This window comes from Dendroctonus ponderosae, unplaced genomic scaffold (assembly GCF_020466585.1).
Source record: "Dendroctonus ponderosae isolate FM_Combo_2020 unplaced genomic scaffold, Dpon_F_20191213v2 Dpon_F_20191213_9, whole genome shotgun sequence".
In the NCBI taxonomy this organism is placed as follows: domain Eukaryota; kingdom Metazoa; phylum Arthropoda; class Insecta; order Coleoptera; family Curculionidae; genus Dendroctonus; species Dendroctonus ponderosae.
Window position 1 is genome coordinate 6,503,847 of NW_026019116.1, and position 14,428 is coordinate 6,518,274.

The 14,428-nt window shown below is 39.5% G+C and overlaps 2 protein-coding genes across 2 annotated transcripts in view; one reads left to right on the plus strand and one right to left on the minus strand.

Annotated features, from left to right (window-relative positions):
• Positions 1-14,428, plus strand: part of LOC109543312 (E3 ubiquitin-protein ligase MYCBP2) — a gene marked incomplete in the record, with an annotated part of 67,418 nt that overhangs the window by 23,961 nt on the left and 29,029 nt on the right.
• The window catches only part of LOC109543313, a 21,438-nt gene continuing 7,261 nt past the window's right edge, over positions 252-14,428 (minus strand). Inside the window, exons 2-9 of the mRNA XM_019912962.2 lie at positions 4,918-5,169; positions 4,584-4,754; positions 4,394-4,528; positions 2,289-2,446; positions 1,922-2,230; positions 1,480-1,841; positions 1,187-1,430; positions 252-1,123 (exon numbers count right to left, since the gene is read on the minus strand). Coding sequence (XP_019768521.2) covers positions 724-1,123; positions 1,187-1,430; positions 1,480-1,841; positions 1,922-2,230; positions 2,289-2,446; positions 4,394-4,528; positions 4,584-4,754; positions 4,918-5,169 — 2,031 coding nt within the window. The 3' untranslated portion in view covers positions 252-723. The remainder of the gene's footprint in view (positions 1,124-1,186; positions 1,431-1,479; positions 1,842-1,921; positions 2,231-2,288; positions 2,447-4,393; positions 4,529-4,583; positions 4,755-4,917; positions 5,170-14,428) is intronic.

Below are 14,428 nucleotides of genomic sequence, written 5' to 3' on the forward strand. Positions count from 1 at the left end.
ATTTTAGGCTGCTACTTGCTGAGGGTTAAAAGTTGCAAATTTTCAAATCAAGGAGGGTAAATGTATGAAGACACTCATTTTTAAGCCATTATTCGCACATCTGTATAGATGATTGTTTTTTACAAATGGCGCACATACCTCTGAAGATGCACGCCACTCGTGCTTGCGAAACGTTACGACTAAATTATCCACGCCAAAACGCCTGAAATCCCCAGCCTTACCAGGAAGTCGCAAAAACTATAAATTTCCAGTTAGTTTACAAATCAGTTTTATTACATTTTTGGTATAAAAATTATGCAATTAGCGTCTATCAAACTACATTGCACCCAGAAGGTAGCAAATATACACTTAAACATGTAACGTAACTCTCAGAGTAAGTGAGTTCTTCTGTACATTATCACAGTAAGGCAAGGTAAATATATTTAATTCAAATATATTTCTAATCCAATTCATTTTTAATGTATAGAATTTGTGGGAAAACAGCGCTGTTTGCCCAGCTCGTAAGCGTGCGATGTGCAAGTGGAACGTTTGTGGGACGTTAACAAAACGTTACACGTACGTTAACTAGGCTTTTGCAGCTGGAGCAGCCCTTAAGTCCTCCCATTTCACCAAAAAAACTCCTGCCACATGGATCATTCACTTTCTATGGCACCAAAGTTCTATGAGATAAACGTAGCACGTCGCGAATTAGCATTAATAAATATTCCCCCGGTCGAATCTATATCACAATTTGGTAGAAGGTCCGGCCTGGAACAGGTACCCAGGCCGGTCGGGCAAAGGCCTCAACACCATGGAACCATTCGATTTTATGCTGTCCTTTTTGGCCTCTTCTCGCGCCTTCAGCTCAGAGTACAGATGAACGTCTTTGTCCAATGGTTCGGAGTAGTCGGAAGTTAGGATCGGCTTGGTGCTGCTGGTAGAGGTGTTTGATAAGTCCGTGTTGCTCGCATTTGGTTCGTTGGTGCTGAATTTCTCCTCCATCAGCTTCAGAATCCCTCTGGGGCCGTTCTCTGGAGGCGCTTGACTCACTTGGGCGGTCGCAGGCGCTTGTTCTTGGTACGGAGGCGGCGGGATCTGCAAGCTGAGGTTGCCCAGTTCCTCATAAAGATGCGCCTCTTCCTCCCTGGAAAGGTTTGAGTGATGTACGGCTGGAGGAGGGTTGGTGTGTGTTGGAGCAATCGCTCACCTGTTGTTGTTTTCGTAGCTTTCATCCACTATGAACATTTCATAGAGCCTCTCGATCATGTCGCTGGCCTCTTGGTGCGTAGCTGGATCATCCAGTCTCTTGGACAATTCTTGGAGAAACTCAATGGTGAGCTCCTGCGGGATTTCCAGCTTCTCGTTTTCCGTGTCGATGGTCACGATCGTGTTCTCCTCCTCCTCCTCCTCATTGCTTTGCTGGTTGTTGTAGTAATGATTCCTGAAATAGCCTGGGGGAAAAAGTCAAAGGGCTTCTTTAGGAGGGGAAGATTTGGGTACCTTTGCGCTTCAGCCAGCGGCTTCCACGGACCAGGAGGGCCACAAAGGTGCCCACCAACGCCATGATGAAGAACCCGATCAGCACTATGATGAAAATCAGCCAGCTTTGCTTGTGGCTTTGGTCGCTGTCCACGAATATTTTCCCGGTGGTGTTGATCGTTCGCGTTTCCCCTTTGTACGGTTCGCAGATCGTGTTGTTGCTGCAGGTTTTCTCCGAGAAGTTTTGCATGTTGATGATTCCCTCTGGCAAGGAGAAGCACTTCGACAGGGCCTCGTCCACTCTGCAAAAGCTGCTGTCCATTATGAGCGCTGTGTGGGCTGTTGAGTTCGTAAGGAGCTTGATCCAATCAGGCAGGTCACATCTGGAAGAAACAGAATAGAGCCCGGGGAGAAAATTGCTGCTGAGAATTCCGGGATTTTTTTTAAACAGACAAGTACATACCCACAGCCTTGATTGAAAAAGTTGTCATCAAACAGCATTTTCCCTTCGTCAATTGTCTGGATGAAGTCCAAAGAGCCTTCCATGGCATTGTAAATTTCATTTCCCTTGAACGAGAAGCCTTCGATTTCCGAACTTTTCGAGATGACAATGAAGTCGCTGTACAAGTTTTTGATTATATTCTGGTCCATGATAATGCTGTTCCAGTTGTGGATGGTGATGGCAGTTGAAAAGAAGTTGATTATCTGGTTTCCTATAACTTCCACTTTGGCTACTGTGCTGGCGATGGCGTTGGGTTCAATGTCCGTTAGGCTGTGGAAAAAAAGGACGGTTGAACATACCATTTTTCTATGGCAATCCAGAAACTCACGTCGAATGATTAACGGTAAGTTTCGCCATGCCAGCGGTGATGGCTTTGGTCTGGAGTGTCTGGATTGTGCACTTGCTGATTTGAAAGTCCACAATCAAAATTCGTTCGCTGAATGCCCCAGTTTCCATTCGTTCGATGCTGGTGTTTACTAAAAGCACCTGAAATTCAACACCAGAAATTGAATCTGTTGAAGAAAGGTGAATGGTTGCTTCTTTGGAGCGAAACTTTGATAGATTCGTCAAAAAACCACTGCTTAGCAAAAGAGTTGAGCTTTTCAGGTTTGTAACTTTTAATGTTTTCCTTTTCCCGTTGTGCAAACACCAGTGGCTTGCATCTCCAGAGGTGCGTCCGACACCAATGCGAACTCAAAATGTATGTTATTAAGCAACTGGGCTCTCCCCTTTCGAAAATGTGTGTACTTCGAACCGGAGCAAGCAGCAACTTGAAATTTTCACCAGTTTTAGAAGACAATTGGTTCTAAACAGGATTAAAGTTTCAGAGAAATCTGCTGGAGGACGGCGTTTTGCCAGCTTAATGAACATGGATCTTAAAATGGAGGGTTGCCCCTCATTTAAAAATTTATGTACGCCATCCTAGAGCACGTATCAACTTGAAATTTTCACCATCCTTAGACAAAACGTGATTCTAAATAGGCCAAAACTTTCAGAGAAATCTACAAAGGGGCTGATTTTTGGCAGCTTAGTTAAAATTGAACTCCAAGTGATGTTTTTGCCTACCCAGCTGCGCTCGCTTGATTGAAAATGCGATCTCCCACACGAACGCAAGTACCAACTTGACATTTTCGCTATACTTAAAGGCCGCTTAACTTAAGATGTGGGATGAGAAAAGTTTTATAAAACTAACTGGAAATCCTGATTTTTGCCAATGGAGTAATTGCCGGTTTCATCATGTCTTCACTTAACTACACTCCCGCGTTTATAAATTCGTATACTCCCAACTAGACCCGATATCAGCTTGAAATTTTCACCATCTTTAGAAGATACTTGACCACAAAGAGGCTAAAGTTTTCATAAAAATCGCATAGAATCCTGATTTTTGCCAGCGTAGCAAATATTGACCCGAAAATTGATGTTTTTACTCCATTTTTTACTCATGTAAACCAAACTAGAACAAAAATCAACTTGGAATTTTTTCGATCTTTAGAAGATATTTCACTCTATAAATGCTAAGAATTTGACAAAGATCGCACCAAATCCTGATTTGTCCCGATGCCGGTCTCAAAATGGATGGTTTCACTCGACTTCGCATTCTCATTGAAAAAATCGTATACGCCAAACTACACCAAGTATGGATTTGAATTTTTCGCTATCCTTAGAAGACACTCGACGCTACAGATTCAAAAGGTTTCATAAAAATCGCACGGAATGCTGATTTTTGCAAACTAGGTAAATCGCAATCAATCCTAATGTTCCAAGCTTAGTAAATATCGATCTTAAAATGAATGTTTTCACTCAACCACTGTCTTCCCTTTAAAAATTCGGCCACTCCAAACTAAACCAGCATTCAACTTGAATCTTTCACCACTCTTAGAAAACATTTGACTCTAAAGATGCTAAAATGTTCATAAAAATCACACTGAATTCAGATTTTTGCTAGCGTAGTACAAACAATCGCAAAATGGATGTCTGCACTCAACTACGCTCTCTCGTTTAAAAATGCATATTTGCCGAACTACCCCTCGAATCAACTTGAAATTTCAACCATATTTAAAACACACTCAACTCTAAAGATGCGGAGAGTTTCATAAAAATTGCCCAAAATGTTGATTTTTGACAACTTTCGGGCTCATAACGGAGGTTTTAGTAAATAACAATCTCATAATGGATGTTCACACTCAACTAAGCTCTCTTTTTTAAAAATTCGTATACTCCAAACTACACCAAATACCAGCTTTTCAGCACCTTTAGAAAACCCTTGGCTCTAAAGATGGTGAATATTTTCAATAAAATTGGTAAAATTGCGCTTCGCCTTCAAAAATTTGCAACTTCTGAACCAGAAAAAGTAAACATTTGAAACTTTCACCATCTTTAGAAGACACTTGGGTTTCAAAATACTGAAAGCGTACGTCAGCTTCTACTGCTTACCGTTGATATTTGAGCCGATGTAAAGGCCTCAAAATTGATATTCCCAATGCGGCAGTCCTTGAACGATATTTGGGCCAATGAAGTCCGAAAAACCTCCTTTTGGATGTCCAGAATGAAGACGTTTTCAAACAGCACCTGCAAGTAAATTCAAACGCTTACCAATTGCGTCTTTCCATGCCTAATGACTTACCACTGAGACTGGTCCATGTCGGCCAATGCTTCCTAAATTTTTTATTTCAAAAGCGCCCTTTTCCAAAGCGACCTCGTCAATGTCTTCAAATGTGCAGTTGCTCAACTTGCTAAAGGGCGATTCTTCTAGTTTTACGTATTTAGTTTTCATTATTTCAGTCGATAAGGAACCCTGAAATGAAATTAGAGTTCACTTATTTTAGTCAAATCTATCGCTGTAAACTTGCAGGTTTTCATATACCAAATTGATCATTTGCAACGATTGTTTTTTGCATTTTCGATTCAAAATCAGCGAAAGCAATTGGTAGAAGACATTTTTTTCATTCCGCAATTACCTGCATATCTTCGAAAGCTTGAGTCCTAAGTAAGAGTGCATCACAGCTTAGTATCTGGACGAGTAGACTAGATGATTGAATGTTGAAGAAGGCTTTGGGCTCGATGGTCACGCTTCGCACCTTCTCGATTCGCAACAAAGCCAGTGCTTTGAGACTGTTGAACGTTTTGCTGTTGAAGACAATCGAGTGGCCGCCGCTCAGGAAGATTTCAGTCGTTTCTTTGGGAATGTTGCCTTGCTGCAGAACGAGGTCCTGAAAACAAACCATTGCCAATTGTAGAGCATTTTTTGCGGCTTTTGTCAAGCAGTTTCAATGCTTCGCAAGTGTGCTAGTAGAAGGTTAATTGGGTGCTTTTTCTGCAGCTCTTTAATTGTTTATGAGAACACGCCTTGAAACCGTCGTCTTTCTAATAGAGTATCAAAAACTGGTCTTTTGTTCTCAATGTCGTGTTGAAGGGTTTATCAATGCTCGACTTTAAATTAACTGAATAATTGTTGTTTGTGTTCCAAGGATGCAGAATTCTGCGCCAAACTGTTAATGGATTTAGTTTAAATGGCCCGCTTAATGTGATTATCTTTAGGGTAGATTAGTGATGATTAATTCAGGCATTGATTCGAGGCTTCGAGCATTACGGAGGCTTAATTAGGCTCGCAGGCCTTGTTGCCCAATTGCAATAAAGGTTGATTATTTTCAATTATTAATCAGTTTTACTATGCATTGTTCGTGACATATTTTTACTCAATTTTTTTCATTTTGTGGGCTATTTGGCAGGTTCTGCCTAAATGTGCCCTCTATTTAAAAAGTCCGCACCTTTCAAGGTAAAACAAGTAGAAACTGGAAGGAGTCGCTATTTGTACACAGACGCTTATGCCTAAAAATGCCGAAAATTTCATAGAAATCCCGCAGAATATCGAGTTTTACCAGCTGAGGAAGTATCGCTCTTCACATGCTTTCACCCAATTGCGCTTCCATATTTAAAAATTCGCATTTTCCCAACTAAAGCGCGGATCAACTTGAAAGTTTCGCCTTTTTGAGAAAATACTTGGATCTACAGCCCAGGAAAGTTCTGTACACATAGCTTGGAATGGCACGATTTTTTCGCTTCGGAAGTATCGGTTTTAAAATGCATAATTTTACACAACCGCGCTCCCACATTTAAAAATTCGTATCTCTCCAACTAAAGCATGGACCAACCTACAAGTTTCGCCTTTTATAAAAAATACTTGCCTCTAAAGCCCAGGAAAGTTTTATAAAAATTACCCAGAATTCTAAGTTTTTAACGCTCAGTACACATCGATCCCTAAATGGATGATTTTTTCCAAATTCTTTCTATTAAAAAATCGTGTTTTTCATATTAGAGCAAGTAGCTACTTGACATTCGCACCAGTTATAAAACGTGCGTGATTCTAGAATTGCGGAAAATTTGACAAAGTTCGCAATCAATCCTGATTTTTGCCAGTCTCAATGAATGTTTTCACTTAACTGCGCTCTCGCATCTCAAAATTTGCATACTCCAAATTAGAGCAAGTAGCAGCTTGAAACTTTCACCATCTATAAAATATACTTTCATTTTGCGCTAAAGATTCTAAAAGCTGCATAAAAATAGGGGAAAAAGCTTATTTTTGCCATATGTGTAAATATCGACCTCAAAATCCAAGTTTTACAAAACTGCACTCTCTTCTTTAAAAAATCACGGTTTCCACACAAAAACAAGTAGCTTTTTGAATTTCTCAAAAAATATAGAAAATGCTTGAGTCTAAAGACCTGGAAAGTTTAATAAAAATCATCAAAAATCCTGATCTTTGCCAGCTTAGTAAACATCAGTCTCATCATATATGTTTACACCCAACAGCGCCCGCCCCCTCTTCTAAAAATTCGTAAGTAGACTCCAAATTAGAGCAAGCAGCAACTTTGAATTTTTACTGTCAATAGAAAACACTTTCACACTAGCGATTATGGAATCTTCATGAAAATCAGACAAAATTCTCATTTTTACCACCTTCACAATATCAAAATTAATGATTTGACCCAACGCACTATCTTCTATCTAACAAGTAGCAACTTGAAATTTTCAGGAGGTATAGCAGACAATTAGTTCTAAATATTTTGACAGTTTCATAAAAATCGGAAAAAATCCTAATTTTTTTTAGATTAGTCAATATCGGTCGCACATGACATGCGCACTCAACTGCGCTCTTTCTTTTAAAAATTCGTGGACTCCAAATGGGAGCAAGTAGAAACTTCACGCAAGTTTCACCATCCCTAGAAAACACTTTAGAGATGGCAATGCGAAAAGTTTCATAAAAATGCGGTGGAATTCTGATTTTTACCACCTTAGCAAGAATCGATCTCAAAATGGAAGCTTTTACCCAACAGCTCTCTTCTTAAAAAATCACGGTTGCCACACTAAAACAGGCAGCATCTTGAAACTATCAGAACATATAGAAGACGCTTGGATCTAACGGCCTGGAAAGTTTCATAAAAATTGCCGCAAATCCCGATTTTTCTTAGCTTAGTAAACATCGGTCTCAATGTAGGTTTTTGCTCAACGGCGCTCTTTCTTTTAAAAATTCCTCTTCACCCCAAATTAGAGCAAGTCGCAACTTGAAAGTTTTACCATCCATAGGAAACACATGAGTGCTAAAGATTCTAAACGTTGAATAAAAATCGGGCAAAATGCTCGTTTTGGCCACCTTAGGAAATGTCGACCTCAAAATGGATACTTGGACTAAACTGCACCCTCTTCTTTAAAAATCCGCGCTTTCCACACTAAAGCAAGTAGCAAGTTGAAATTTTCAGAGAATATTAAAGACAGTCGACTCTAAAGATGTAGAGAGTTTAGACAAAATCGCATGGGTTTTGCATGAGTTTTGCTAAAATGTGGGCCTCACAGCTGCATCTCAAGCGCCTTCGACGTATCGAGAGTGTTTTCTTCCCGATCTTCTACTTTGAAGTTCGTCAAATCTTCCCCAATTCAACGATGATATAAAATTACAAAATCCACGTTGCCAAATCTTTCAGAAAATCCGAATCTATTTTCCTGTAGCCTATGGCCTAAATCCAATAGGCGTATTTGCATGATTTCACTGCCGGCAATGGTGCCAATATTTCCAAAAATCTCAAACTTTCCATTCCCCTGCATAAACCAAAAAGCGTGTCTTTGAATGGTTCATGTCCACATCATAAGCAGATAGTTTGCTTCTGTTATCCGCATTCCAACACTGGAATAATCATTAGTCAGTCATAACATTCTAAGATAAACAATTTATGGTTTCCCAGAATGGCAGCAATAAACACAGTGAGAAATGTACATCTGGAGCCAATTATTAGAGAATAATTGCACTCTAAATTAAAAAAAAAATGTATCGATAACGAGAGCGAGGAGTTGGGTAAATTGCATCTATTGGCTCAACCTATAGTGTCATCAACCACATTCACTTCTGGCATTTAAACCGATAACAATGTTTTCATTTTCGACGCTAATTGCCACTGAAGTGTTTATATTCCGGCATTTTTGCCTACTGACGAGTTCCAGATCAATGACTTTATTAATTGCCTTGAGGCAACAGCAGATAAAACAATTCTAGAGTAATTGTTAATGAACGTTATACCTGGAGACTAGTTCCCCAGCCCAAGCTGTTCAAATATGTGATTAAATGCCCATCCGTTGGCAAATATTGACAAAATGGGACCGAAAGTGGTAATCGAAGAATTTAGGCCATTGCCAAAGACAAACAAACTCCATTTCCTAACAGTCGTGGCTTTAAAAGCCCCATTTGGGTCTCACATACGGCAACAATCTGATAAGAGTGTTCTTCATCCCAGTTGAGCTGAACAATGGCACATTTTGCGCTCGCAGATGGGAAAATTCAATTTTTCCTCACCGAACAAGCAATGGGCAAATAAGGCAAATGCGTATGAATTATTCGACTTCATCGTGTATAAAATGTGGGTCAAAAAGTACCTGTTTGTTCCCCCGGAACTTGGTGACATGCAAATAAGGCATTCATTTCAATAAGGCGAATTCAATGCGCTTTTGTTCGTACATTTTTCCGTCTTCGAGTTGTTCAATTAGGTAACCGTTTGGTTCACACAGTGTAGATTGCGTAAGCCAATTGAGCTACTTGAGGCTACATGATTGGCACACTCTTAATTAACTTTCGAATTTAATTTGCGTCTTAGTGAAGGTCGCATTTGGAACACAACTTTGCACATCTGTTGAACCAAGTCTCTGCTCAAGACGGTAGAAGTTTCCAGTTAAAACTTGGAATATTTTGGAAATTTTTTAAATTGGAGAGCGCAGTTGGGTAAAAACATTCATTTCGAAGCCAATATTTACTAAACTTGCAAAAATCACTATGTATGGCAATTTTCATGAAACTTTCAGCATCTTTAGTGTGAACTACGTTCTAAAAATCGTGAAAAGTTCACATTGCTGCTTCTTTGATTTTGCAAAATGTGAATTTTTAAAGGTCGAGCGTAGTTGAGAGATCGCACAGTTTGAGGCCGATATTTACTAAAAACCGGCAAAAATTTGATTTCCGAGTTTCTGTAATTAAACTTTCACCATTTTCCGGGTGCAGTATTTTGTAATGATGGTAAAAATTTCAAGTTGCTACTTGTTTTATTGAGAACGATGCGAATTTTTAAAAGAAGCAGCGCAAATGGACAAAAACATCTTTTGAGACCGCAGGCAAAAGTCAGAATTCTGTATGTTTTTATCAAACTTTCAGCATCTTTTGATCTAAAAGTGGCCTAAAGACCGGAAAAATTGCAAGCGCGTACTTGCTATAACTTGGCAAATGTGAATGTTTAATGAAGAGCTGCATTCGAGGGAAAACGTCCGTTTTAAGGCCGATATTTACCAAACTAGCAAAAATCAGAACTTGGGGTCATTGTAATGAAACTTTCCATATCTTTCGAGTCAAGCATCTTCTAATGACGCCGCAATTTTCAAGTTGCTACTTGTTTCAGTTCGTAAAATGCGAATTTTTAAAGGGCAGAACTCAGTTGCATAAAAACATCCAGTTTGAGACTCATTCACTAAGCTGGCAAAAACCAGGATTCCGTGCGATTTTTATAAAACTTTGAGAGTTTGTAAAATCAAGCGTCTTCTAAAAACGGAACGACTGTGGAAGCCTAAATAAATTAAAAATTTGCCCAACTTGGGCTTTGTGTTGCACCGATCTAAAGCGCGTTAAACCCAAATATTCCTCTGCATAAAATTTTATCGACAATTAAAATCCTCAAGCACTCCAAGAGATTTTCGATGGCTTTCGCCTCATTACAGACAATTTTTACGATTCCGCACGTACATTGGCTTGAATGAGTTCAAAAGTGAAACGATCAGCTGCTAACCTCTTTCGGATGCGTTGCACTTTTAAGAACTGCTGGCCTTTAACGAGCAATAAACTGGCCGTTACGGGTTTTCGAGCAATGAAAACTCGTTCGGATGATGGCCAAAGACAAATTTCGACGTTTTTCTACATAAATTGTGTGTGCGGCCAACTGTGCGGCGTAGAATTAAAATTTATTTGTTTCCGGTTAGTCGCACGCCGGGAACTCTAATGAATCGACCGAAAATGCTGTTCCACGTCATCCAGTGTTTTTTCTGGATAAGATGCATGCATACGCATCAAAGAATCCAGGGGCCATATGCCAGACAAACGGCCCAAAAGTGTCTTAATTTATAAACTGACGCATACTTAAGTAGGACCCGTTTCCACCAGGTCTTTAATATGAATGGGAAGCGTTTCGAAAGGCTACTGCCCATATTTCATTCAATTATATTCAGTTATTTATCGCGGGCGGAACTTTCAACGATAGTTTTATTTAAAAGATAAATAAATCCGCCCGAGTAAAGTTCCGACAAATACTGAACTGATCTGGATGCGACTTTAATGTACTAATTACCATCTCAGTTCATTTTTCCAGTATTTGCAAGCTTTAAAAACCGGTGCTGTTGGTTCAAATGATGAATAGGAAAATTAATTATTTAATTTCTTCTTGCATTTAACTTTCATTGAAAGCAGATGCAAACAAGTAAGATGCGCATTTTTTAAGTTGTATTGGCCAGAACTATTTTTGCCTAACTGCGCTTTCTCGTTTAAAAATTCACACATTTTTTCAACTAAACCAATTAGTAGCTTGAGGATCCGGATTTTTAGAATGCACTTGGCTCTAAAAACGCTGAAAGTTTGATAAAAATTGCAAAAAATCCTGATTTATTGCAGCTTAGTAAATATCGGTCTCAAAATGGATGTTTTCAGCCAACGGCCCTGTCTGATTCAAAAATTCGTCATGTTGAACTAAAGCAAGTAGCAACTGGAAAACTTTCAAATCTTTAGAACATACTTTGCTCCACAAATGCTGAGGGTTTTATACAAATCGCATAAAATCCTGAATTTTTCCAGCTTAGTAACAGCGGTCTCAGAATTGCTGTTTTTATCCAAGTGCGTTCTCTATTTTACAAAACCGTACCTTCCAAGCTGAAGCAAGTAGCAACTTGTAATTTTTAGGGTCTTTAACAAAAACTTGAGTCAAAAGATGCCGAAAGTTTGACGATAAGAATCGTGCGGACTCCAGAATTGTTCAACCTAAGTTAACAGGGGGCTAAAATGGATGCTTTTATCCATCTGCGCTCTCGACTTTAATAAGTCACATCTTCGAAGCTACCGCAAGTAGCAACTTGAAAAAATCAGCATCTGTAGAAAACACGTGACTGTGGAAAGCGTGAGAGTTTCATATAAATCGCCCAAATTCCTGATGTGTTCCAGCTTAGTTAATATCGGTCTCAAAATGGATGTTTTCATCCAACGGCCCTGTCTGATTCAAAAATTCGTCATGTTGAAACTAAAGCAAGTAGCAACTGGAAAACTTTCAAATCTTTAGAACATACTTCGCTCCACAAATGCTGAGGGTTTTATAAAAATCGCATAAAATACTAAATTTTTTCTGCTTGGTAACAGCGGTCTCAGAATTGCTGTTTTTATCCAAGTGCGTTCTCTATTTTACAAACCGTATCTTCCAAGCTGAAGCAAGTAGCAACTTGTAATTTTTAGGGTCTTTAACAAACACTTGAGTCAAAAGATGCCGAAAGTTTGACGATAAGAATCGTGCGGACTCCAGAATTGTTCAACCTAAGTAAACATAGGGCTAAAATGGATGCTTTTATCCATCTGCGCTCTCGGCTTTAATAAGTCACATCTTCGAAGGTACAGCAAGTAGCAACTTGAAAAAATCAGCATCTGTAGAACAGACGTGACTCTGGAAAGTGTGAGAGTTTCATATAAATCGCCCAAATTCCTGATGTGTTCCAGCTTAGTTAATATCGGTTTCAAAATGGATGTTTTCAGCCAACGGCCCTGCCTGATTCAAAAATTCGTCATGTTGAAACTAAAGCAAATAGCAACTGGAAAACCTTCAAATCTTTAGAACATACTTGGCCCCACAAATGCTGAAGGTTTTATAAAAATCGCATAAAATCCTGAATTTTTCCCGCTTAGTAACAGCGGTCGCAGAATTGCTGGTTTTATCCAAGTGCGTTCTCTATTTTAAAAACTCGTATCTTCCAAGCTGAAGCAAGTAGCAACTTGTAATTTTTACGGTCTTTACCAAACACTTGAGTCAAAAGATGCTGAAAGTTTGACGATAAGAATCGTGCGGACTCCAGCATTGTTCAACCTAAGTAAACATGGGGCTAAAATGGATGCTTTTATCCATCTGCGCTGTCGGCTTTAATAAGTCACATCTTCGAAGCTACAGCAAGTAGCAACTTGAAAAAATCAGCATCTGTAGAAAACACATGACTCTGGAAAGTGTGAGAGTTTCATATAAATCGCCCGAATTCCTGATGTGTTCCAGCTTAGTTAATATCGGTCTCAAAATTGGGACTGGGTGGGATTCATCGCTTCCTCTCATTGAAAAACTGGGATCGTTGAAAATGAAACTAGTAGCGACTTGCAAAATTCAACATCTTTAGAAAAACTGTTGGTTCAACAGATTTTTAAAATTTCATAAACGTCCGGCTGCGCCACTTTCAGTTTGCAAGAAATTACACAAAACCACGCTTTCTTGCGCCTAATGCCTGAAAAATCGACTTCGCTGAAAGAAAAAAATCCGTTTTCTATGTGCACAACCGTAAAGTGACGGTAAATGAGTGAAACAACCGTACGCTGGCTGCAAGTTGCAACGAGACAATGCCGATGAAAATAAACTTCCTTTTCCGCATTTGAAGCGGATTTTTTCCAGCTATTTTTAACTGGTTTAGTTCTCCTGGTAGCGCGCACCGACTAGAAACTTCATGTTTTATTCATACAAAATCATTGCCCAGGTTAATCCGAACGTGAAAAGAGCGCCGAACATATTTTAAGCCGTCATTGTGGTTGTGGTTCTTTTGGTTTCGGGTTCTTGCGCTACTTCCACCGCGAAAAGGTCGTTAAAAAGGCTCGTCACACTGTAACCTGTTCCATCGGATGCGAGAACCGTGAAGAACGTTGGTCCATTCATGCTGCACCTGGTTGCTTTGACCATCTTCTCGGCCCTTTTTATGTTAATTTAATCGAATGAAGAACCTGAGGATCGTGGAGAGGGCAACCAGAAACTTCTGGTGCCTGATGGAAATCGACTGGTTGTACGCATTTTTGAATGTTTCTGTTTTTCAAAGTTTTGGTCTGGTCTAGATTCGCATTTTTTTATCAGTAGTTTTATCAACGCGATTTTTCGAAGCGAAAAATTCCAAAATAAACGCAACACAGTGTTATTCAAGCCTACTTAACACACGTCTTTCACCAGCTATAAGGAAATTAGCGGTTCCGTTATCGGCATTGGCCCCATAGACCCTCTTGGTGTTCCACTCCTATTTGCATTCATGCCATCGGCTGGTAACACTCCGATAAAAGGAACCATTAAAGATAAAGATAAAGATAAAAACGACCAAACTGTGAGTTTTGAATATAAATGTCTGAAGCGTTTTTGGACACCAAAATCGGATGTAAAACAACGGATTAGTGAGCTGCAGAGCCGGCGCTGGTTAAGTGAGCGAACAAAGGCTGTGGGTCAGACCTTGCGACCTTTCGCACAACTAATTAGAGATAATAAAGACGTATTAGGTGACAACTAACCGAGTTTTATTGATGTCGCCCTTGCCACTAGCGAAACATACGGGGATTCAACTTGGAGACGAACGAGCCTCGGTTGGTTCAATAACCCATGTATCAACACTTGAACGAAACGGAAGTTTGGCGTGTTGTTCTTCCTAATTTATTTGTCGATGCACATGCAGATACGTACTTAATTCGTCGATCAATATAACTGAAAATTTTGCTTGTTTTAGCTGTTGTTTTTACTCAATTTTCTTCAAAATCTGTTAACGAGTGAGCTGAAGAATCTTAATTAGGCGCAGAACGCTGATAGAAGAACCGATGGATGAAATCGGTAAATCCAAGCAACAGATCAACAGTGCAAATACAGTAAAGTCCGCTTATAATAAACCCGGTTATAGTGAACTTTC